Raw genomic sequence first — 26,186 nt, forward strand, 5'->3', positions numbered from 1 at the left:
GACCCTCTACCATGCTAGTCAAATAACAGAGTCACAAAGTTGGAAGGGACCTTGGAGGTCTTCTAGTCCAACCCCTTGCTCAAGCAGGATATCCTACCATTCTAGACAAATAAAAGAGTAATAGAGTTGGAAGGGACCTTGGAGGTCTTCTAGTCCAACCCCCTGCTCAGGCAGGAGACCCTCTACCATTCCAGAGAAACGGTTGTCTAACCTCTTCTTAAACCGCTCTCGCCCCAGTTTGTCCTCTCTTTTCCCACCCCAAGCTTGCATTTTTGTCTAGCAGGGTGCTTCTTCCAGCCTCGTGGTGAAGTTCGCGGACACAGACAAGGAGCGGACGCTGCGACGAGTGCAGCAGATGGTGGGGCAGCTTGGCATTCTCACCCCTCCCTTCGCCTTGCCGTTCAGCCCGTACAGCGCGTACGCTCAGGCGGTGAGTATCAACGGGACGCAAGCCAGTTTGCTTTTCGTCGGAACTCGGAAGCGGGGGCCCAGAGCCAGCTTGGGTTTCATCGTGAGAAGTGGCTTTCCAGGACATCTGTCGCATTTGCGAGAAAGGAAAAGGATTGGGGAGGTTGGAGGGACGCCCAACGAATATCGCAATATTGAACGTTTGCCGCTTTTGCAACGAGAAAAACGGTGCGGGGAGGGTGGAGGGACGCGTAATAAACCTTGCAATATTTCATCCGCCCATTTCAAATGCCAGCTTTACCCACTTCCCCGGTTTTGCTATCAGTTTGCCCGTTGGCCGCTGTTTCCCATCCCGCCCTCCAAACAACCACGAAAGAAGTAAATCATTGCAGTAAACAAGGACATGCATTCCGTTTTTTGCAGCTACTAAGATTGTTGGGCGAGCAGGTACAAAAATAGCCAGGGAAGTGATGGAAGCCTGGGAGACAGGCCTCTCGTCAGTCAACAGGACTGATGGCTTACCAGTAATTTATCCAGTATTTAGGAAGCCAGGGCTGGGGCAGCACAAGGAAACAACAGCCAACGTCTTAATAGCCAACCATCAACATCAACAACTAAAAAGCCACACACAAGAGTCACCACATAAATACCGCACACAGAATAGTCTGCTAGAGAGAAGTTCCCTGAAGATGGGCTGCAGCGTAAGTCCAAAAGCTCGGAAGGCTAAACCCAGGGGTGAAATACTCCTGGTTCAGACCGGATAGGCCGATCCGGTAGCGATGGCAGTGGGTGGTTTGGAGAACCGGTAGCAAAAATCCCTGCCCCCCACATGCCCACCCAATAGCCTAGTCACCCGCATGCCCGCTTGTCCGCTTGTCCACTTCTTCACGGCTCACTCACTTTTCCCGCCCGAATGGTAGGGATAGGTTGTAAAAAATGCTTTTAAAAGGCTAAAAAAAGGGCTCTGACTTTTAAAAGCCTTTTTTACTACCTATTCATTCAAATAGGCAGTAAAAAATGCTTTTAAAAGGCTAAAAAAAGAGCTCTGATGATCACAGCTGAGCCGCGCGATTGTTGGAGCCTTTTTTTAACTTTTAAAAGCATTTTTTATTACCTATTCACTCAAATAGGTAGTAAAAAATGCTTTTAAAAAGTTTTTTTTAAAAAGGCTCCGATGATCGCGCGCCACAGCTGATCACTCCTCCCACGTGCGCTGTTCTACTTACCTTCTTTCCCATATCTCTTTTTGAGTGTGCGCTGCACATGCGCACGCACCTCGCATTTGGCGCGTGTTGCACATTGCTCATGTGTGCACAAAGCACGCGTTTGACGTGCCAAACACATGCGCAGCCACCGAACCCGTAGTAAACTGGTTAAAATTTCACGACTGGTTTGTTTGGAGGCGGCGTAGTTCTAAATTTTCTAAGCTCAAAATTTCAAGTCTGGTGCCATAAGGTATTTTGTTGCGAGCAGAGGAGTGGAGGACTCTTCTTGTGAAATATTTCTGGACATGTTCAATTGTATTAATGTCCGATATGCAGTGCGGGTTCCAGACAGACGAGGTGTATTCAAGGATTGGTCTAGCAAAGGTTTTGTATGCTCTGGTTAGTAGTGTGATATTACCGGAGAAGAAGCTATGCAAGATTAGTGTCAGTGTTCCAGAACAGGGGTCTCCAACCTCGGTCTCTTTAAGACTTGTGGACTTCAACTCCCAGAATTCCTCAGCCAGTGAAAACCCCCTCCCCTCGAGTAAAAACTCCAAAGCAGGCGTTTTTCAAAGTTCTTTTACTAGGATAAATAAACTGGCACATCTGGGAAAACCCGAATCTGAGAGGTCCGGGTTTTCCCTCAGGAAATCAAAACCCCCAAAATCATCCCCTCACTCCTCAGCCGAACACAGGCTCCAATCGCCATCCGTCCCATCTCGAGACAGCACTCCGACCGCTCCTCCTCCAGATGCAGGACCAGCCTGACCTTGACCGGCAGGAAGAATGTTTTATTGTGTCTAATGGCAACCCCTCTACTAAATCCCCCCCCTCCTACTTTCCCACACATGAGAAAGTGGCAACACGGAAGCTTCCTGTTGTGTCTCGCCCGCTCCCCTGCCGCAGCCGGGCCCCTCTTATCTCCTGCCGGACGCTGATAGTTCGGAAGAATGTCCTGGCATGCCTCCAGGCCCCAGCCCTGGCACCATGCCCGGACAGGCCGAGCAAGACGAAGGGCCTGATGTGCCTTCAGCCCCCAGTCCTGGCACCATGCCCAGGCAAATGGAGCAACTAAACCCCTCCCCCACAGCATGTGAGCCTGAAGAATGTGAGGCCAGTCATGAGCTAGGATTGCCAACAGCTGGAGGCTGGAGAGATCCTCGCTTCCGGAGAGTTGAGAGGCGACGTCAGCAAAAGGAAGGGAGGGGCAGGCCTGGATAAGTGCTGAGTCATGGAGCCACACCCCATGGCCTATATAAAGGATCTGCTTTCTGGCATTCTCTGAGTCAGGCAAAGTCTAACTTGGATTGCTGAAGTCACTTCCTGGTCTCCTGCCTGCCTTGAGAACTCTGATAGGACTTTGGCAGAGCTGCAGAGGCACGCTTGATACGGACTTCCCCGACCCGGCCGTCAGCGGAGGAGTGGGACACGACACTTCCAGCCTAGTATGGCTTCCAAAGCTGACAATTAGGTTTACAACCCTTAATGCCTTTTTTGGCGATGTTCTTACAGTGGACTTTGGCACTTAGATCATTTGATATGAGCACTCCAAAGTCCTTGACAAAGTGATATATGTATCTCCGAATCCTAGAAATCTAATTCATAAGCTTAGGGATGATTTATTCTTTCTCTGTGACAGCTGATGCAGCAGCAAACGGTCCTGTCGGCTTCCCAGGGTAGCTTCCTCAGCCCCAGCCTCACTTTCTCGCCGTGCCACATCCAGCAGATTGGCACCGTCAGCTTGAATGGCCTGCCAGCTGCTCCAATTGCACCGACCTCAGGTAAGGTGGCTGGAGGGTTGAATTAGGGGCCTCTGGTGGCTCAGACTGCTAAGACAGTCTGTTATTAACAGCAGCTGCTTGCAATTACTGCACATTCAAGTCCCACCAGGCCCAAGGTTGACTCAGCCTTCCATCCTTTATAAGGTAGGTAAAATGAGGACCCAGATTGTTGGGGGGCAATAAGTTGACTTTGTATATAATATACAAATGGATGAAGACTATTGCTTGACATAGTGTAAGCCGCCCTGAGTCTTCAGAGGTGGGGGTGGGGGGTTGAAATACTGCCTGCCAGTCCGAGGGAACCAGGCCTCACAGATTGCATTGCATGTCACTCTTTCGATATAACCATCCGACCCTGGTTGAGAAGAAACAAACTGGTTGCAAGGTGTAAGACACACACACACACACCCCCTTGGATTATTGCATCAAGTTTTGGTCACCGTGATATAAAAAAAAAACCATGCTGAGATTCTGGAAAGAGTGCAGAGAAGAGCAACAAAGAGGATTAGGGGATTAGAGGTTAAGAAATATGAACAGAGAAAGAAAAGGAAGAATAAAAGGAGGGAGGGAGGGAGGGAAGATGAAGAAAGGGAAGGAGGGTTGGAGAAGAAAGCAAGAAAGAGAGAGAGAACGAAAGAAGGAAGAAGGAAGGAAGAGAAAGAAAAGAAAGAAAAAAGGAAGGAAGAGAAAGAAAGAAGGAAGAAAGGAAGAAAGGAAGAAAGGAAGGAAGAGAAAGGAAGGAAAGAAAGAAAGAAGAGAAAGAGAAAGAAGGAGGAAGGAAGGAAGGAAGAAAAGAAAGAAAGAGAAAGGAAAAAGGAAAAAGAGAAAGAAAGAAAGAGAAAGGAAAAAGGAAAAAAGAGAAAGAAAGAAGGGAGGAAGGAAGGGAAAGAAAGAAGGAAGGAAGGAAGGAAGAGAAAGAAAGATAAAGAAAGAAGGAAGGAAAAAGAAAGAGAAAGAAGGAAGGAAGGAAGAGAAAGAGAAGGAAGGAGAAAGAAAGAGAAGGAAGGAAGGAAGAAAAGAAAGAAAGATGAAAAGAAAACGAGAAAGAAAGAAAGAAAGAAAAGGAAAAAGAGAAAGAAAGAGAAGGAGGAAGGAAAGAAAGAAGGAAGGAAGGAAGAGAAAGGAAGGAAGGAAGGAAAGAAAGATAAAGAAAGAAGGAAGGAAAAAGAAAGAAAGAAGGAAGGAAGGAAGGGAAAGAAAGAAGGAAGGAAGGAAGGAAGAGAAAGAAAGATAAAGAAAGAAGGAAGGAAAAAAGAAAGAAAGAAGGAAGGAAGGAAGGGAAAGAAAGAAGGAAGGAAGGAAGGAAGAGAAAGAAAGGAAGGAAGAAGGAAGGAAAGAAGAAAGAAAGAAAGAGGAAGAAAGAAAAAGTCAGAAAGAAGGAAGGAAGGAAGGAAGAGAAAGATAAAGAAAGAAGGAAGGAAGAAAAGAAAGAAAGAAAGAAGGAGGAAGGAAAGAAAGAAAGAAGGAAGGAAGGAAGGGAAAGAAAGAAGGAAGGAAGGAAGGAAGAGAAAGAAAGATAAAGAAAGAAGGAAGGAAAAAAGAAAGAAAGAAGGAAGGAAGGAAGGAAGAGAAAGAAAGATAAAGAAAGAAGGAAGGAAAAAAGAAAGAAAGAGAAGGAAGGAAGGAAGGAAGGGAAAGAAAGAAGGAAGAAAGGAAGCGAAAGAAAGATAGATAGATGAAAGAAAGAAAGAAAGAAAGAAAGAAAGAAAGAAAGAAAGAAAGCCACCTCTTTCTCCTCCTGTCTTTTTCTCTCTCTCCCTCCTGCAGGGTTACACTCACCTCCTCTGCTGGGCACAGCTGCTGTCCCAGGACTGGTCACCCCCATCAGCAACAGCTTTGCAGGAATGGTGGCCATTCCCAGCAGCCACCCGGCCCTGGAGACGGTTTATGCAAACGGCCTGGTCCCCTGCACAGGTAGGACCAAACCGGGGTGGGGGGGGGGAGGCTCCTGTAGAGCAGGGGTGGGGGAAGCAGGGCCCTTTTATAGCATGTGGACTTCAACTCCCAGAATTCCTGAGCCTGGACTCTGAACGTTGAGTGCAGGGATTCTGGGAGTTGAAGTCCACACGTCACAAAAGGGCCCTGACCGAGGTAGAGGAAATCTGGAGAATGACAAGCTGGCTTGCGTCTTTTGCGTACAACTTTGTGCTGTGACTATCCTGGTCCCTGCTGGAGACGAGTCAGAAGTTGTGGAACATTTTTAATTTTACGGTCCTAAATATATTTGCAAAGGGGGGCGGGGGGGGAGTGACAATGTTTGCTTCTTGACAGGTGAAATGGGGACAGGGCTGCCCTGGGAGTGGTGGGACCTGAGTTCTAATCTCCCTTCAGCCTCAGAAGCCGATTGGCTGATTTGGCTTCCGTCTTAACCCAAGAGCCAATCAGGTGCAGTAAGGGAGGAGCCGGATTGGGTTCTAATCCTTCCTCAGCCTCAAAAACTCATTGGCTGATTTGGGGTCAGCACCCCCCCACCTCTCAGCCCAAGAGCCAATGAGGCGTAGTAAAGGAAGAGCTGAACTAGGTGTGGGGAGACCTGGGTTCTAATCCCTCCTCAGCCTCAGAAACTCATTGGCCAGTCCCTCTCCTTCAGACCCAATCAGATGTGGTGAGGAGGGGGCTGGGCTAGGAGGGGAGAGACCTAGTTTTAGTTCCCCCTCAAGCCCTCTGAGGCAGGGGTCTCCAACCTTGGCCCCTTTAAGACTTGTGGACTTCAACTCCCAGAGTTCCTCAGCCAGCAAAGCTGAGGTTAAGAAAAACTGCCTAAACCATCTGACTTTATTGTTACAACATGTTTATTGTAGTATACCAATGCCACGTATAAAATCGATAAATTCATGTCTAATCTAAGCACCATCTATCTGTATACCATCTATCTATCTATCTATCTATCTATCTATCTATCTATCTATCTATCTATCTATCCTATTTATCTATCTATCTCTATCTACTGTATCTATCTATCTTTCTCTTTCTATATATCTATCTCTATCTGTATCTATCTGCATCTCCATTTATCTATCTATCTATCTATCTATCTCTATCTATTTATCTATCTATTTATCTATCTATATCTATCTATCTATCTATCTATCTATCTATCTATATCTATCTCTCTTTTTATCTATCTCTGTATCTGTATCTATCTGCATCTCCATTTATCTGTCATTTATCTTTCTATCAAGCTATCTTTCTTTTTATATCTCTCTCTTTCTAACTCTCTCTCTCTCTATCATATCTATCTATCTATCTGTCTATCTAATCTATCTTATCTTTCTCTCTCTCTCTCTCTATTCTATCACCTCTTTCTATATATCTATCTCTATTCGTATCTGCATATTTCTCTCTGTGTCTGTGTATCTATCTATCTATCTATCTATCTATCTATCTATCTATCTATCTATCTATCTATCTATCTATCTATCTATCTATCTATCTATCTATCTTTGCTTTGCTGGCTGAGGGACTCTGGGAGTTGAAGTCCACAAGTCTTAAAGGGACCAAGGTTGGAGACCCCTGCTCTGAGGGGCTTTGAAACAGCTGCTGTGTTTAGCATAAACTACCTCAAAGGGTTGTTGTGATGAAAAGGAAATTGGCGGAGGGGATTCTGTACAGGGGGTTCCTCGACTTACAACAGTTCGTTTAGCGACCGTTCAAAGTTACAACGGCTCTGAAAAAAGTGACTTACGGCCGTGTTTCACCCTTACGACCATTGCAGCATCTCCACGGTGATTAAAATGTGGACATTTGGCAACGGACTCATATTTATGATGGTTGCAGCGTCACAGGGTCGCGTGATCCCCTTTTTCGACCTTCCGACAAGCCAAGCCAATGGGGCAGCCAGATTCCCTTAACAACCATGTTACTAACTTACCAACAGTCATTAAATGGGGGAAAACTCACTTAACGACTGTCTCCCTTAAACAATAGAAAGTTTGGGCTCAATTGCGGGCGTAACTTGAGGACTGACTGTAGCAGCTTTCCTGCTCTTGGTTTTGTTAATATTATTTTTAATCTGCAAACATTTGACCAAATCTTTTTATAAAACAACATACCAAGCATTGGAGTTTCAAACGTGTCGGTTTGAGGGTTTGCCCCCTCCATTTCCTTCTTCCTGCTGTTTTTGTCCATTTCCCTAATCCTTGAAAAAGAACGGAAACCAAATCTCTCTTCTTTTAGCCCAAAACTCATCTGTGGCAGAGACCTTGCATCCGACTTTCACAGGCGTCCAACAATATGCAGGTAACTTGGCTGAAGTCATCCCCTTTGATGCTTTCTTCCGGCTGTAAGGTCTTTTTTTTTTTTTTAGGTGGGGGGGAGGTTGGAGGGAAGAGGGATAAAAGGGAGTTTGGTACGACAGATTGAGAGGCAGTTTGATCTAGTGGTGAAGGCAGCAGGCTGGAAACCAGGAGACGGTGAGTTCTAGTCCTACTTTAAGAGTGAAAGCCGGCTGGGTGACTTTGGGCCAATCACCAGGGGTCTATCAGTTCTAGTCCCGCCTTAGGCACACACACAAAAAAAAGCTGGCTGAGTAACTTACTGAGTGAGCCAATTACCAGGCATCTGGTAGGCAGGCAGGCAGGCAGAGATAGATAGACAGATATGCAGATAGAGATAGATATATAGAAAGAGATGATAGATGATGATGATAGATAGATAGATAGATAGATAGATAGATAGATAGATAGATAGATAGATAGATAGATAGATAGATAGATAGATACACAGAGAGAGAGATGCAGATGCAGATACAGATAGAGATAGATATATAGAAAGAGGTGATAGAATACATAGAGAGAGAGAGAGAGAAAGATAAGATAGATTAGATAGATTAGATAGAGACAGAGATAGATAGATAGATATGATAGAGAGAGAGAGTTAGAAAGAGAGAGATAAAAAGAAAGATAGCTAGATAGAAAGATAAATGACAGATAAATGGAGATGCAGATAGATACAGATATTATTAATAATAATACAGATATTATTATTATAAAAGATACAGAGATAGATAGAAAGAGAGATAGATAGATAGATAAATAGATAAATAGATAGAAAAATGGAGATGCAGATAGATACAGATAGAGATAGATATATAGAAAGAGAAAGATAGTTAGATACAGTAGATAGAGATAGATAAATGGGATAGATAGATAGATAGATTAGATAGATAGATAGATAGATAGATAGATAGATAGATAGATAGATAGATAGATAGAAGGTATACAGATAGATGGTGCTTAGATTAGACATGAATTTATCGATTTTATACAAGTGGCATTGGTATACTACAATAAACATGTTGTAACAATAAATTCAGATGGTTTAGGCAGTTTTTCTTAATCTCAACAATTGTGAGATGGGTAGACTTCAACCGGTGGTGAAATGTACTGGTTCTGTGCGCGTGGCTTGGTGGTGGTGGTGTCATGTGACTGGGTGGGAGTGGCCTTTTTTTTTTTTTACTTTTTTAAGGCATTTTTTTTACTATCGGTTCGCCCCTGACTTCAACCCCCAGAATTCCCCAGCAACATTTTCTGCTGTTCACATGTGACTTCCAGCAAGAATTCTGATTGGTTGATCTATCGATTACCACTAGTCCTCGGCTTACAGCCACTTGTTTAGCAACCGCTCAAAGTTACAAGGGCACCAAAAAAAAAGTGACTTACGCTTATGACCGCCACAGCACCCCCCACGGTCACATGATCAAACTTGGCCAAACTGCATGTGTTTTTGATGGTTGCAGAATCCCGGGGTCACGTGATCACCATTTGTGACCTTCCCAGCCAGCTTCTGACAAGTAAAGTCAATGGGGGAAAAACCAGATTTGCTTAAGAACCGCATGATTCACTTAACAACTGCAGTGATTCGCTCAACAACCATGGCAAAAAAAAATTCACAAAATTGGCCCTGACTCCCATAACAACTGCCTTGCCAAGCAGCGGAAATTCTGGTCCCGATTACGGCCTTAAATCGAGGATTACCTGTTGGAGTAATCCTCCATCTAAGATTCAACGGCCCTCTAGATCAGGGGTGTCAAAACTCGATTTCATTGAGGGCTGTGTTTCAGAGGTGGGTTTCAGCAGGTTCTGACCAGTTCTGCAGAACCGGTAGCGGAAATTTTGAGTAGTTCAGAGAGAATCGGTAGTAAAAATTCTGACTGGCCCCGCCCCCATCTATACTCTGCCTCCCAAGTCCCAGCTGATCAGGAGGGGATGGGGATTTTGCAGTATCCTTCCCCTGCCACACCCACCAAGTCACGCCCACCAAGCTACACCCACAGAACCGGTAGTAAAAAAAAAATTGAAACTCACCACGGCTGTTGTGTCTGCGCCCCCCCGAGTCGGGCCCCCTGCCAGAAAGTGACTTGGAAAGTGAGGGGGAAGGGCCATCAGGACTTACCTTGGGAGCACTGGCTTCCCTGGCTCAGCTCCAGGAGCCAGAGGCAGGCCAGGTGGAAGAGATAACGAGGCCTCCGTCCCCTGACTCTTTCCCCCCTCCAGGCCACGCCTCCAGACCCAGCTGATGGCAATCAGGCCTGGCTGGACCCTAGGTTTCGTAGGCAGGAGAGGAGGGAACAACAGAAGCAAGAGTGGGGCAGGCCTACGAAGTGCTGAGTCATGGAGCCACACCCCACAGGATATAAAGGCAGCGAGAGCTGCTGTGCCTGTTCATAGCAGGCAAATCAACTGCTTAATTAGAGCTGAAGTACTGTTGTTCCTGGTTGACTCATCGGCATCAAGAGAGATAACAGAGTCACTTGGCAGACGCTTGCTATTTTGCTGCCAGAACTGATAGTTGCCAGCTAATTAAATCATCGCTCGGACTAAGGCGAGGGGTACAGAACATCTACTGTGTTTGACCTCGGGGCGGCAGGCGTGGGCAGGGTGGGTGTGGGCAGCTCAACGACACTTATATCAGGGGCACCAGTGGTGGCCCGACCACTCTGCCTGCAAAAACGGAGCTCAGGAGGGCTTAAACAGTAACAGCAACAGAATTGGAAGGGACCTTGGAGGTCATCTAGTCCAACCCCCTGCTCACGCAGGAGACCTGTTACTAGGGATTCGAACCGCCAAACTGACCACCTTTCTGATCGAGAAGCTCAGTTTCTTAGACACTGAGCCACCTAGTTAGGCTTCATGAGAAATTTCCTGACAGTTAGAACAATTAATCAGTGGAACGACTTGCCTGCAGAAGTTGTGAATGCTCCAACACTGGAAATTTTTAAGAATATGTTGGATAACCATCTGACTGAGATGGTGTAGGGTTTCCTGCCTGGGCAGGGGGTTGGACTAGAAGGCCTCCAAGGTCCCTTCCAACTCTTGTTGTTGTTGTTGTTGTTGCTATTATTATTATTATTATTACTATTACTACTATTAAGTCCCCTTGAGTTTGACACCCTGATCTAGATAGATTTTATCCACACTTGAAAATCTGTAAAGATCTTCAAGAAAATTGATGATACAGCGGTCGTTAATGAGCTTTATGGAGCAGAAATGGGAATTTATTCACCTCCCTCTCCTTCCTTCCTTCGCAGCTGTCTATCCTGCCACCGCCATCACCCCTGTCGCACAGGCCATCCCTCAGCCTCTTCCTATAATTCAGCAGCAACAGCGAGAAGGTAGGTAGGTCTTCTCCTGCAGGGACATGGTGGGGAAACGACCCCATAATCCCTTGCGGGGTGGAGTCTGGGCCACTGAATGGAGCTAGCAGAGTGTTTACTGGCCTGATGCCCTTCCTGACGCCAGTGTGGAGTTTTGTTCAGCAGATATATATTCCCAGTGTGCCCAGAGAGAGAAATATCTGCCTCTACCAAGGATTGAACTCACAGCCTCCTGACTGTGAGGCGAAAGCTCGACCTCTAGGCCACCGTACCACTTAAAGTCCCTTATGTTGGAAGATCTGGTTCCAAGCCGGGAGAAAGACGCTGAAAATAAAATGGAGGCAGGCTGCAGGAAAGGAAATCTCTCTTTATTGAGAAGCTGGAAACTTCTGTGACAGCAGCATGTTTCCGGGGTGGCTGTCAAAATGAGGGTTGAGATAGGCGAGCTTTTATACATTCTTTGGGGCTTTGTGATTGAGATGCCTGCTCCTTATGAAATGTACTTTGCTTAAGTGTGCCCTTTTTGGTATTTTATTTTATTTTATTTTTTAAACCTTTAAATGTTTATTAACATTTAAAATCCTAAATCCTAAAATACAAGTTAAAAAACATCTATAACAAAAATCCATCCGTAATAATTATACAATTCAACGTCATTCTGACAGTACGTAATTCTTAACTTTGTACATCTGTTCCCAAATATTCCTACTGAATCAACAAATTTAAACACATTTTGTATCTTATTTTATTCTATACGTTCCCTATTTTTAATTTCTATCCATTGATACCAATTTTCCCAAGTTAAATAGTATTCCGAGTCTTCCTTCTTATTTAATTCTAAAGTAAGTGTGTCCATTTTCTGCACATTCGAAAATTTTCTGGATTATTGCGCAGTCTGTTAGTATAGTGGACATTTTTCAGGCTTGTGCGAGTACGATTCTTGCTGCCGTGGTTATGTGAATAATCAAATATTTAATCCTTTTAGGATAATTTCCTGTAATAATCCATAGTAGAAACAGTTCAGGTTTCAATTCTATATTACAGTGTGTGATTTCTTTTAGCCATTTTTGTATTTTAATCCCATTTTTTTTACTTCTGGGCAAAGCCACCATACATGGAAGTAGGTACCTTGTACTTGTTTGCATTTCCAGCAATTAGGTTTCAGGTTAGGGTACATTTTTGCGAGTCTTGTTGGGGCTAAATGCCACCGATAGAACTTTTTATTTTTATTTGAATTTATATCCCGCCCTTCTCCGAAGACTCAGGGCGGCTTACACTGTGTTAAGCAATACTAATTTTATATTGGTTTTCTTTATATGCGGCAGATTTTGTTAATGTATAGTTTTTTTTCCCAATTTTTTTTTCAATCTTCTAACTCAATGTTGTGCCCAATATTTTTAGCCCATGCTATCATTGATCCCTTTACAATTTCTTCTTCTAAATCAAAATTTAATAAATAATTATATATTTTAGATAATAATTTCTCTTCCGGGCTTGTCTGGAATTTGTATTTGGTATTTTAATTATTGTTGCCTGACTCCCATTTTGTTGTGCCTCGTCCGCTTTCCCCGCAGCCGGGGCCTTCTAATCTGCTTCCAAACGCTGAGGAATGTCCTAGTATGCCTCCCGGCCCCAGCCCTGGCTCCATGCCCAGACAGGCTGAGGAAGAAGAAGCGCCTCCAGCCCCCAGCCCTGGCTCCATGCCCAGGCAAACGGAGCAACTAGACCCCTCCCCCTCCCCCACAGCATGTGAACCTGAGGAAGGTCAATTACCAACAGCTGCAGACTGGAGTGACCCTCGCTTCAGGAGAATTGATAGGCGGCGGCAACAGAAGGAAGGGAGGGGCAGGCTGGGATAAGTGCTGAGTCATGGAGCCACACCCCATGGCCTATATAAAGGATCTGCTTTCTGGCATTCTCTGAGTCAGGCAAAGTCTACCTTATCTTGCTGAAATCACTTTCTGGTCTCCTGCCTGCCTTGAGAACTTTGCTAGGACTTTGGCAGAGCTGCAGAGGCACGCCTGATTCGGAGGAGTGGGACACGACACATTTTGTCTGGGAGGTCATGCCCTGTCCTTGGAGCTGGGTGGGGAATTGTAGGAGTCTTTGCTTTTCTGCTTTTCATCCCATCAGCTTCAGTCTTCTGCGGGAGCTGTAGCTGAAGGCGTTTTGTATATGAACGGAGCTGTCTGGTTTTCTCCAAATGGATACTGAAAAGAATGGTCCATTTTTCTCAATGGATAACAAAAGTATCTCATTCATAAAAGTTACCTGTTGGAGGGACCGCCTGGAGTGTTTTCCTGGTAGTTGTTGTGACCCAGACCCAAGGAGGTAGTAGGAAACTCAGTCAGTGAAAAAACAAACTTTATTCGAACAGCTGAGAATTACTTCATTCCCAGCGTCTTTCAACTAAATTCCTCCCAACACAAATTCCTCAGTCCTATCGCAAACCTTGGTCCAATTAGGCAAACTGCCAAAGGCCTTTTTTGGCAAACTTTCAGAAGACACCGATACAAAATAAATGCAAGAAGACAAAGCTATCAATGTTGTTTTCCGGCAAAGCCCAAACGCCATTGCTTGTCTTTTAAGCCTTATGGGAGGAGCCAATCATCTCTTGGCCCTACTCCCGAGTCGTCCTCTTTGCTTGAGCTGCTCGGCAGCTCTTCTCATGCGTGCGTTAAGAACAGGCTCCTCCTGTTCCTCTGCCTCACTACTATCAGTCCCTGGAGGCTCTGGAGTCCGCACCTCACTCCCCGATGGCCCTGGCCTCACTTCAGCCTCATCGCTGTCCGACTCCGTTGCCAGCTGCGTAGGCTGCTGACGGACCACATCAGTAGTTTAGAAAAGTGAAGTATTTGATCCTAGGTAAGCCTCCTTTCTGGGGGATATGTGGTGTGTGTGTCAGCGATGGGATTCAAATCCCAGTACTACTGGTTTGCTAACGGTAGCAGAAGGAAGGGAGGGTGCACGGCACTTCTACGGATGTGCAGAGCCTTTTTGAGGACATCTGGGCGGGTGAGCGGAGCCTCTCGCCCCCGCTACTGGTTCTCCCGAACCAGGGCGAACCAGTAAAAACCCACCCCTGTTGTGTGTGTGTGTGTGTGTTGACTTCTTACACTTACAAAACAGGAGGTCTGTCTAAGCCAGAGGGGTCTCCAAACTTGGCACCTTTAAGAATAGAATAGAATAGAATTTTATTGGCCAAGTGTGATTGGACACACAAGGAATTTGTCTTGGTGCATATGCTCTCAGTGTACATAAAAGAAAAGATACGTTCATCAAGGTACAACATTTACAACACAATTGATGATCAATATATCAATATAAATCATAAGGATTGCCAGCAACAAGTTATAGTCATACAGTCATAAGTGGAAAGAGATTGGTGATGGGAACTATGAAACGATTAATAGTAGTGCAGATTCAGTAAATAGTCTGACAGTGTTGAGGGAATTATTTGTTTAGCAGAGTGATGGCCTTCGGGAAAAAACTGTTCTTGTGTCTAGTTGTTCTGGTGTGCAGTGCTCTATAGCGTCGTTTTGAGGGTAGGAGTTTAAGGCTTGTGGACTTCAATTCCCAGAATTCCTCAGCCAATATTCACTCCTGTCCCCAGGTCTTAAAGTTGCCAAGGTTGGAGACTTGGTCTAAGCCAGGAGATCCCAACCTTTTCTATATCCCGCACCCCTCTAGAACCCTTCTGATATATTCTCGCACCTCTTACAAAAGTAAACAATTATATGCATATCATTATGCATACACAACTATAATTTTGAAACTTCTAAACCCAAGCTTTCGCACCCCCTGGAATATCATCTCGCACCCACCCGGCTGGGAACTCCCAAGGGTACTGGAAGTGATCCCAAGCTGAGCCGTTAGATGTCAGGGTCCCTATGGATGCAATTCCATAGTTGGGTCATGAAATGTCTTGCAAGAAAACCACCCAGTTTAGAAAGCACCAAAGAATCCCCAATCAGTGGTGGGATTCAGCCGGTTCGAGCAAACCGGTCATTAAATTTATGACTGGACCCACCCGCCCCGTCCAGGAGTCCCCACGCACCCCATTTTGGCTCCCTGGTAAGTACAGGGACGCCTCGTAGGGCCAAAATGTGGCCCGTTTTCACTCCCAGGAGGCTGCAGGGAGACCTACTAGGCCCAAAACAGGGCACCTTATGTTTTTTCATAATGTATCTGGGCAACATTTCTCCACATTTGATAATCTTTTGCTCTGGTTTGAGCTCCGAAGCGGATCTTAAAGAGCTAAGAGGCGGAGAAACAAATCCGTGGTCATCTTAATGGCCAAGCAGGGATCAGAACCTAAACCTCCCAAATCCTAGATTATCTGGATTAGGTAAAACTGGAGGAGACTAGATTGTGATATCGTCTGCTGAAGGACCCAGGTTGTCGCAATAAGCTACCGTATGGTTTTCTTTGTTTGGGCAGAATACATGAATAAAAGTCAGAGAGTCTTGTGCGTCCAGCTTTAATACAGGGAGTCCTCGATTTACAGCAGTTCATTTAGTGACCGTACAAAGTTACAAAGGCACTCTTCCCAGGGGGCTTCCGAAAAACAAAGTCAATGGGGAAAGTCAGATTCATTTGACAACTAAACGATTCATTAATGGCTGCAATGATCCGCTTAATGACCTGTTCTGTCTGCGCCCCTCCCCTCCGAGCCGGGCCCCCTGCCAGAAAGTGACTTGGAAAGTGAGGGGGAAGGGCCATTAGGACTTACCTCTGGAGCACCGGCTTCCCTGGCTCAGCTCCAGGAGCCAGAGGCAGGCCAGGTGGAGGAGATAACGAGGCCTCCGTCCCCTGACTCTTCCCCCCCCAGGCCACGCCTCCAGACCCAGCTGATGGCAATCAGGCCTGGCTGGACCCTAGGTTTCGTAGGCAGGAGAGGCGGGAACAACAGAAGCAGGGGTGGGGCAGGCCTAGGAAGTGCTGAGTCATGGAGCCACACCCCACAGGATATAAAACCAGCGAGGGCTGCTATGCCTCTTCGTAGCAGGCAAATCAACTGCTGAACTAGAGCTGAAGTACTGTTTGTTCCTGGGTGACTCATCGGCATCAAGGGAGATAACAGAGTCATTTGGCAGACACTCGCTAGTTTGCTGCCAGAGCTGATAGTTGCCGGCTAATTAAGCCATCGCTCGGACGGAGGCGAGGGGGGACAGAACATGACCATTGCAAAAAAGTGATAATAAATCAGGTGCAACTCACTTAACAACGGCATCAAATAGTGATGGAAGTTCCGATTCCAATTGTGGTTGTAAGTTGAGAACTACCTAAGTTAAAAACAGGACTGACGGTTGAAAGTTACACCAAAATGTTCCCCTGTAGGTCTGTCTAATTAATTTTGATCTGTACCTCAAAATATTCCCCTCTTACCTTTCCAGTTTTCTACCCATTTGGGTAGATAGGAGTTACAAAAGACCGAGGTAGAACTTCAGTGACGGAACTGAGATTTTAGGGAGTGTTTTGAAGGGGGCTTTTCTTTAAATTAAAAATATTCCCATACAATCATTTATACATCCAATTTTAACAGGTCTGTCTGCAAGGTGTGGTTTAAAAAGGCAGGATAATTCCCTTTTCTTTAGTTTAAATTCTTCATCAGATCCTGATTTCTCAACCTTGGCAACTTTAAGGTGGGTGGACTTCAACTCCCAGAATGCCCATGGCTGGCTGGGGCATTCTGGGAGTTGAAGTCCACCCATCTTAAAGTTGTTGAAGTTGAGATATAGTGGCTTAAACCAGGGGTCTCCAACCTTGGTCCCTTTAAGATTTGTTAAAGTCCACAAGTTAAAGTCCACAAGTCTTAAAGGGACCAAGGTTGGAGACCCCTGGTTTAAACTATATCTTGAGACCATCTTTTCCTCTTTGGACAAAACCCACTCGGTTCCAACCAATACTCCACGCTGTCTTTTCCAAACACAGGTCCAGAAGGCTGCAACCTCTTCATCTACCACCTGCCTCAAGAGTTTGGAGACAATGAACTGATGCAAATGTTTCTTCCTTTTGGGAATATAATTTCCTCCAAAGTGTTTATGGATCGGGCCACAAACCAGAGCAAATGTTTCGGTGAGTGAGCCGGGAGGGAGAGAGGGAGGGAGGGAGGGAGGGAGGGAGGGAGGGAGGGAGGAAATGAGGGAGGCAGGGAGGCAGGGAGAGAGGAGGGAGGGAGGGAGGAGGAGGAAATGAGGGAGGAGGGAGGAGGGAGGAAGGAGGATGGAAGGAAATGAGGGAGGAGGGAGGAAGGAAGGAGGAAGGAAGGAAGGAAATGAGGGAGGGAGGAAGGAAGGAAATGAGGGAGGGAGGAAGGAAGGAGGAAGGAGGAAGGAAATGAGGAGGGAGGAGGGAGGAGGGAGGAAGGAAGGAAATGAGGAAGGAAGGAAGGAAGGAAGGAAAAAAAGGGTAGGGATATGAGAAGTAAGGATGGGGAGAGAAGCAGGAGAAGGAAGAAGGGGGAAGAGGGGAAGGAGGAAGGGGAAGAGAAGAAGGGAAGGAAGGAAGGAAGAAAAAGGGCAGGGATAGGAGGAGTAAGGGTGCAGAGAGAAGGAGGAGAAGGAGGGAAGAGGGGAAGGAAGAAGTGAGGAAGAAAAGAAGGGAAGGAAGGATCTTCCACGTGGGAGAACTGGAAACTGAAGAAAATAACCTTCAGGTAATGTTGAAGTGATGTGGTGGCTTAGTGGCTAAGAATCTGAGCTTGTCGATCGAAAGGTCGGCAGCTCAGCGGTTCAAACCCCTAGTGCTGCCGTGTAATGGGGTGAGCTCCCGTGACTTGTCCCAGCTTCTGCCAACCTAGCAGTTCAAAAGCACGTAAAAATGCAAGTAGAAAAAATAGGGACCACCTTTGGTGGGAAGGGAAGAGCGTTCCGTGCGTCTTTGGCGTTGAGTCATGCCGGTCACATGACCATGGAGACGTCTTCGGACAGCGCTGGCTCTTCGGCTTTGAAACGGAGATGAGCACCGCCCCCTAGAGTCCGGAACGACTAGCACATACGTGCGAGGGGAACCTTTACCTTTACCTAAAGTCGTCTACCTTTGAAAACCACAATTTGTGCATATCATTAAAAAGACAGACAGGTGTACTAAATATTTTGAGGTCCGAATCTCCCACTTTTGGAATCTGAGCTCCAAAATCCATCGCAGACCAACTAGATCCTTCTGGGTGCTTTGCAAGCAAGAGATGGACCCGTAATCTCTCTTCCATCATTCTTTTACGACTGGCACAGGTAGTCCTCGATTTATGACTGGTCACTTGGTGACTGTTTCAACGGACCTACTGAAGAGGCTATCTTTAAACTGAATTCGAAATTCTGATGGTCAGGCTCCCTTGGTGGTCAATGTGGCTCTGTTTATGGCTGTTTTCAGCGTCCCAAGGTCACAGTTTTACTGAAAATTATCGTTTACTTCAGGGATCTCCAACCTTGGCAACTTTAAGACTTGGGGACTTCAACACCCAGAATTCCTCAGCCAGCAAAGCTGGCTGAGGAATTCTGGGAGTTGAAGTCCCCAAGTCTTAAAGTTGCCATGGTTGGAGACCCCTGATATACTTTCCTGTTTGGGGCTAAGCCATCCCCATAGCAAAACATTGCCTTGCTTAACAACTGCACTGTTCACTTAACGAATACAGGTAGTCCTCAACTTACAACCATTTGTTTAATGACCGTTTGAAGTTACCACGGCATTGCCAAAAGTGACTTATGACCCTTTTTCACACTTACGACCGTTGCCGCACCCACATGGCCATGTGTGCGCTTGGCAACTGATTCGTATTTACGACGGTTGCAATATCTTGAGGGTCACTTGATCCCCTCTTGCGACCTTCTGACCAGCAAAGTCAACGAGGAAACCAGATTCACTCAGCAACTGGGTTACTCACTTAGCAACGGCAGTGATTCGCTTAACAACTTAAGGAAGTTCGTAAAAAAAGGGGGGGTGAATTTAACAACTGTCTTGCTGCTTAGCAATGGAAATTTTGGCTTCGATCATGGTCGTAAGTTGAGGACTACCTGTAGCACCAAAAAGCTGCTAAAATCAAGACAGTCATGTGACTGACCTGTTTTACCACCGTCACGAGTTTCAACCGGCCGCATTATGGTCGTAACTTGAGGAATAGCTTTTCCTGCAAACACCCGGAGACATTGTTGTTAAATGGATCCTTTCTTTCCTTCCTCAAGGCTTTGTGAGTTTCGACAATCCCTCCAGTGCCCAAACCGCCATCCAGGCCATGAACGGATTCCAGATCGGGATGAAAAGGCTAAAGGTCCAGTTGAAACGGCCAAAGGATGCTGGGCAGCCCTACTGACAGGTGATTGTGGGCGGGGTGGGTGGGTGGGGGAGAGGCGAGGAAACCGATGGTCTCTCAGGTAAAACCTTGAATGGCTTGACAAATCTGCCGGAAATTATTTTCCTGCTTCTAACACGGTGTTGCTCAATCTTGCCAGCTTTAAGATATATGGACTTCATTTTCCAGAATCCCCCAGCTAGCATGCATGGACTTCAATCCCAGAATTCCCCAGCCATCATGCATGGATTTCAACTCCCAGAATTCGCCAGGCCTCATGCATGGATTTCAACTCCCAAAATTCCCCAGCCATCATGCGTGGATTTCAATTCCCAGAATTCCTCTAGCCAGCATGCATGGATTTCAACTCCCAAAATTCCCCAGCCAGCATGCGTGGATTTCAATTCCCAGAATTCCTCTAGCCAGCATGCATGGATTTCAACTCCCAGAATTCCCCAGCCAGCATGCATGGATATCAACTCCCAGAATTCCTTTAGCCAGCATGCATCGATATCAACTCCCAGGATTCCTCTAGCCAGCATGCATGGATTTCAACTCCCAGAATTCCCCAGCCAGCATGCATGGATATCAACTCCCAGAATTCCTTTAGCCAGCATGCGTGGATTTCAACTCCCAGAATTCCCCAGCCAGCATGCATGGATATCAACTCCCAGAATTCCTTTAGCCAGCATGCATGGATTTCAACTCCCAGAATTCCCCAGCCAGCATGCATGGATATCAACTCCCAGAATTCCTCTAGCCAGCATGCATGGATTTCAACTCCCAGAATTCCTCTAGCCACCATGCGTGGATTTCAACTCCCAGAATTCCTCTAGCCAGCATGAACGGACTTCAACTCCCAGACAACCCCCACCTGAGAATCATGGATTTCGACGCCCAGAATCCATTAATAATCTTCTCTTTTACATAGATCACAGTTGGCTTCTTAAGCTATGCATAACCAGCATTTAGATCCAGCAGTTACATTTTTTCAAACTTGGTTACTTTAAAATACTGTATTTTTCAGACTATAATACGCTCCGAACTATAAGAGGCACCTAAATTTACAGGAGGAAAACAAGAAAAAATAGTTTTTGGCCTCCGCGCGTCGGATTTTCGCCCTCCCAGTACAGTATGTGGACTTCTAATCCCAGAATTCCCCAGGCAGCCATGCTGGAAGTTAAAAGTCCATATATCTTAAAGTGGTCGCAGTTGAAAACCAATGACAGATTTTCTTCGTGTCTTTAGTTATTATAATAATCTATAGCACTGTTTCCCAATCTTGGCAACCTTAAGATATGTGGACTTCAACTCCCAGAATTCACCCAGCCAGCCATGCTTGAATTTGAAGTCTACATATCTTAAAGTTACCAAGGTTGACAAACACTGATTTATATACCAGGGGTCTCCAACCTTGGTCCCTTTAAGACTTGTGGACTTCAACTCCCAGAGTTCCTCAGCCAGCTTTGCTGGCTGAGGGACTCTGGGAGTTAAAGTCCACAAGTCTTAAAGGGACCAAGGTTGGAGACCCCTGGTATATACCATTCTAATATTATAACCAGGGTCCAAGGCCAAGTCCGGTTTTAGGACGACGAGGATTAAAGAAACGGAAACGTTGTACAAAATGGAAAACAGGTGTGACTAAAAATGCATCAATGGGCTTTTTGCGGTTCTTGATTGAAGACGACAAAGTGTGTTTTGAGCTTCTCAAGAAACTCAACCGCGTTAATGGGGCCTATTTTTTGTCTTCATTTTCTTTGTGCGTGTTGTGATTTCACACATCCCCATCCTGGTTTTCCTTTAATTGTCTGTTTTCTGAAGATGAAATCTTCCAAGTGCTGCTGTTTTCTTTCCACGGAGTAGCTGCTTCTGATCAGGGAATTTCAGTTCCATTTTCCACCCATCGTCCTTCCTTCCTTCCTTCAAAGCTACACATTTCCTTCCTCCCTCCCTCCCTCCCTCTCTTCCCCTTTTCTCATTTGTTCCTTCCTTCCTTCGGTCCATCCATCCCTCTCCCTCTCTCCTCCCTCTCTTCTCCTTCTTCTTTCCTTCCTTCCCACTCTCAAACTAGCAAAATAACAGTTGGAAGGGACCTTGGAGGCCTTCCTTCCTTACTTCCTTCTGTCCATCCATCCCTCTCCCTCTCTCCTTCCTTCCCTCCCTCTCTTCTCCTTCTTCTTTCCTTCCTTCCCACTCTCAAACTAGCAAAATAACAGTTGGAAGGGACCTTGGAGGTCTTCTAGTCCAACCCCATGCTCAGGCAGCAAACGGTTGTCCAATCCTGTCTTAAAAACTTCCAGTGTCGGTTGGAGCACCCACAACTTCTGGAGGCAAGTCGTTCCGCTGCTTAATTGTTCAAGAAGAAACAGATGGAAACTTACCAAAGAGAGATCTAATCTAAAACTAAAGAGAACCTTCTTAACCGTGAGAACAATTAACCAGTGGAATCAGTGGGTTTGACAACCGGTTCGGTAAGCGTCTGTGCATGCCTAAGGCCAGTTGTCGTGTCCCACTCCTCCGCTGACGGCCGGGTCAGGGAAATCCGAATCAGACGTGCCTCTGCAGCTCTGCCCAAAGTCCTAGCAAAGTCCTCAGAGCAGGCAGGAGACCAGTAAGTGACTTCAGCAAGATAAGTTCGACTTTTGCCTGACTCAGAGACTGCCAGAAAGCAGATCCTTTATATAGGCCATGGGGTGTGGCTCCATGACTCAGCACTCATTAAGGCCTGCCCCTCCCTTCCTTCTGTTGCCTCCGCCTATCCAATCTTCTGATGCGAGGGTCACTCCAATCAGCTGTTGGTAATAAACCCTCCTCAGGCTCACATGCTGTGGAGGAGGGGGAGGGGTCTAGCTGCTCCATTTGCCTGGGCATAGAGTCAGGGCTGGGGCCGGGAGGTGCTCCTTCTTCTGCAGTTTGTCTGGGCATGGAGCCAGGACTGGGGCCGGGAGGCATACATTCCTCCGTGTTCGGGAGCAGATAAGAAGGCCCCGGCTGCTCTGAGGGCGGGCAAGACACAACACCAGTGGTGGGATTCAGCCAGTTCGCACCACTTCGGGAGAACCGGTTGTTAACTTTCTGAGCAGTTTGGCAGACTGGTTGTTGGAAGAAATCATTAGGGCAGAGAACCGGTTGTTAAATTACTTGAATCCCACCACTGCCTAAGGCGCTTGCACGCAGTGCTGAAAATGGAGCATTTAGAAAATCAGCTGCTTACCTTCCAAATCAGCAACGGTAAGCAGAACAGCGAGGGAGAGGGAAAAAAAATCAGCTGTGCCGCACGATTGAGATGAGCTACAAAGCAGGAAATAAAGGACAGGATAGAGCGAGGGCAGGTGGGCGGGGCCAACTGATTGTCGGCACTACCGGTTCCGCCAAACCGGCTGAATTCCACCTCTTGAGTGGAACAGTTTGCCCCAAGAAGTTGTGGGCGCTCCATCACTGTGAGATTTTCAAAAAGAAATTGGACAGACATTTATCCGGGATGCAACACAGTCTACCTGCTTGAGCAAGGGGTTGAACTACAAGACCGCCAAGGTCCCTTCCAGCCCTACGCGTCTATGGTTCCTGTTAAAAGATTGCACTGAACGATGGCGGCGCTGCGCTTTTAACTCTTACGCCTTCTTTCCTCTTCTTCTTTTCCAGGAATCCGAGCCTTGGGCCCCTTCCTCTGTCTTGATTGCAAGAAGAACTTTCAAAAGTTGCTTCTCCTCTTCTTTGTGCCAACGGGTGGGGAGGGGAGGGCTGGGTGGGGAGGGAGGGAGGGAGGAAGGGAGGGAGAGAGGGAGGGTGAAAAAAAAACAAACACCACGGCCAGCATCTACTGGGGGGGAAATAGATGTCAACTAACCCGCAGGGGTGTGTGAAAACAGGGTCTCATGCCACATTTTGCAAAAGGGATGCTTCCCCTATCGGGAGCGAAGCCTCTGGACCAATCAAAACCTTTAGCTGGACCAACCGGAGCAGTCTTTGAATGCCAGCCTATTAATTTAAGAGAAATGTACATAGGAATAGAAAGAGTATATCTATACATATATAGCATATATAAATATATATTACAGGCGCTCTATTTTTTTTAAACCTTGGAAACGAGAAAAAACAAAAAAAAACCACCGGGACCAAACTTTTAATTTTTTTTGTTGTTGTTTGTTGTTTGTTTTTAAATCTTCAGCTGCCAGCTGAGGACCGATAGAAACGGGACTAGGGAGTTTTTAATGCCCAGCCTTTGCACAACCTCGAGGCTGGCCTGCTCTTGGGGGGGAAAAAAAAGAAAGAAAGAAAAGGAAATAGGGGAAAGAAAGGGGGAAAAAAAAGAGGACATTTTTGCAGCTTCTTCAGAACAGAGGGGAAAAAACTCCCCGACAATTCCCCCCCCCCCAATCCTGACATCGTACCAGGAAACCGGGACACGGTTAACGGTGGCATCGCTTGTTCTCCATCGAAACGAAACAACATACAAACAAACTGGAGAAGGATGCCCGGCATTGTCGTTTTCGAAAGTTTCCAGACGGGAAGAAAGTGCCTTTGCGGCAGCACAAAAACAAAACACAAAAAAATTTAAAAAACAAAACAAAACAAAAAAAAAAAACAGGCTCCGTTTTTCTCCGTAGCCAAATATTCCTGACCAAAATGGAGGGCTAACCGCGAAACTCAGCGCGCTCAGAAAAACAACAGCAACAGTCTCTCAAAAGACTCCTAACACTGCCTCGAGGAACGGGCGCTGAACTCTGGGGGGACTGTCCCGCAGACCGGCTGATGTTTTGGGGAGCGCCGGCTCCCGAATCCGAGAAGATGGGGTTAGGGCCCGTAAGGAGCCCGCCGCGCGCCACTCCTGCACTTCGCCGCAGGAGTCCACAGTATGCAACCGATGCGATCTCTGTACGTATGTATCTATCCACGCCACACAGCATAGAGACTTTGCACAGGTTCATTAAAGACTGGAGGACCCACGTGACGGAAACCCGACTCCCTTCCCCATGTTCCACTGCATTTTAAGTGCACGCTGCACCTTCCTCCTGTTCCCTTCTGGCTCAGCTCACCCTTCCCCAAATTTCTCTGCTTTTTGGCTTTTTTTTCCATTCCAAACCTCCGCCCCACCTCCCCCATCTTTTCTGTCAAGATAGCCAACCGAGCTCACTTTGGGGGTGTGTGCAAGGAGCTAGATCTCAAACAGGCCTTCCTCCTTTCCCAGCTACACAGGGGTAAAGTCGGCGGTGAGCTGCAACCGGTTTAAGAACCGGTTCTTGTGAGCGAGTGCGTACTTTCTGATCCAGAAAGAAGGAAAAATAGGACAGGATCGGGCAGGGGCGGGTGAGCGGGGCCAGTTGATCATCGGAACTACTGGTTCACCCGAACTGGTAGCAGCCCACTACTGGGTAGAGGTTGGCATGGAGGTTGTGTTTTAGCAGGCAGGCCCAAGCGCTGTGAACACTCCTTCCCCATAACTATGTCTCAATCCGTTTTTTGGTGTATTTTTTTTTAAAGCAAACAAAATTCGGGAGTCCTTTGCTTTATTTTTTTTAAAAAAAAACTGGCGAGACTTAAGATCTGGGTCTTAAATTTAATCGTGCAGTGGCACCAACTTACATGCTCAGCTGAATTGCCTAAAGCAAAGTTTCTCACCCATAGCAACTTGAAGATGTGGACTTCAACTCCCAGAATTCTCCAGCTGGCATTGCCGGCGGGAGAATTCTGGGAATTGAAGTCCACAAACGCTGGCTGGAGAATTCTAGAAGTCGATGTTCGCAAATGCTAGCTGGAGAATTGTGGGAGTCCACAAATGCTGGCTGGGGAATTCTGGGAGTTGAAGTCCATAAACGCTGGCTAGGGAATTCTGGAAGTTGAAGTTCACAAATGCTAGCTGGAGAATTGTGGGAGTCCACAAATGCTAGCTGGAGAATTCTGGGAGTCCACAAATGCTGGCTAGGGAATTCTGGGAGTGGAAGTCCACCCATCTTAAAGTTGCTGAGGTTGTAAAACACTGACATAAAGAATGGGAGGACATGGGGGAAACGGATGAAATGTTAGTTCTTTTTTATCCACACTGCCTCTCCTAAGGGTTTTTCCATCCTCTTCCATCTCTAAGCCTGCGTTTCTCCATCTTGTTCCTCATTCGCCATGCTGGAAAAACCTACCTTCCCTCTTCCTAGCTTTCCATCCCTGTCCACTTCTCATCCCCCAGACGAGTTTGAGATGTAAAGCACATTCGAAAGAGAGCTTAGCGTCAACGGTACCGCAGCAGGTCCCGCCTGAGCTTCCAAGGGGAGCCATTTTGACCAAAAAAAAAAAGTTTCTCTTTTCTTCCTTTCTGTTGTTGTTGTTTTAAATCTTCAGCTGCCAGCTGAGGACCGATAGAAACGGGACTAGGGAGTTTTTAATGCCCAGCCTTTGCACAACCTCGAGGCTGGCCTGCTCTTGGGGGGGAAAAAAAAGAAAGAAAGAAAAGGAAATAGGGGAAAGAAAGGGGGAAAAAAAAGAGGACATTTTTGCAGCTCCTTCAGACCAGAGGGGAAAAAACTCCCCGACAATTCCCCCCCCCCCCAATCCTGACATCGTACCAGGAAACCGGGACACGGTTAACGGTGGCATCGCTTGTTCTCCATCGAAACGAAACAACATACAAACAAACTGGAGAAGGATGCCCGGCATTGTCGTTTTCGAAAGTTTCCAGACGGGAAGAAAGTGCCTTTGCGGCAGCACAAAAACAAAACACAAAAAAATTTAAAAAACAAAACAAAACAAAAAAAAAAAACAGGCTCCGTTTTTCTCCGTAGCCAAATATTCCTGACCAAAATGGAGGGCTAACCGCGAAACTCAGCGCGCTCAGAAAAACAACAGCAACAGTCTCTCAAAAGACTCCTAACACTGCCTCGAGGAACGGGCGCTGAACTCTGGGGGGACTGTCCCGCAGACCG

At 46.4% G+C, this 26,186-nt stretch overlaps 1 protein-coding gene across 1 annotated transcript in view; it reads left to right on the forward strand.

The window, feature by feature from the left end:
* The window catches only part of CELF5 (CUGBP Elav-like family member 5), a 113,446-nt gene extending 96,466 nt beyond the window's left edge, over positions 1–16,980 (forward strand). Inside the window, exons 6-11 of the mRNA XM_058163574.1 lie at positions 284–430; positions 3,253–3,394; positions 5,237–5,308; positions 7,571–7,633; positions 10,923–11,010; positions 16,965–16,980. Of these exons, the coding sequence (XP_058019557.1) occupies positions 284–430; positions 3,253–3,394; positions 5,237–5,308; positions 7,571–7,633; positions 10,923–11,010; positions 16,965–16,980 (528 nt within the window). The remainder of the gene's footprint in view (positions 1–283; positions 431–3,252; positions 3,395–5,236; positions 5,309–7,570; positions 7,634–10,922; positions 11,011–16,964) is intronic.
* Positions 16,981–26,186: the final 9,206 nt, after the last annotated feature.

The sequence above is a fragment of the Ahaetulla prasina genome, chromosome 1, assembly GCF_028640845.1.
Source record: "Ahaetulla prasina isolate Xishuangbanna chromosome 1, ASM2864084v1, whole genome shotgun sequence".
In the NCBI taxonomy this organism is placed as follows: Eukaryota; Metazoa; Chordata; class Lepidosauria; order Squamata; family Colubridae; genus Ahaetulla; species Ahaetulla prasina.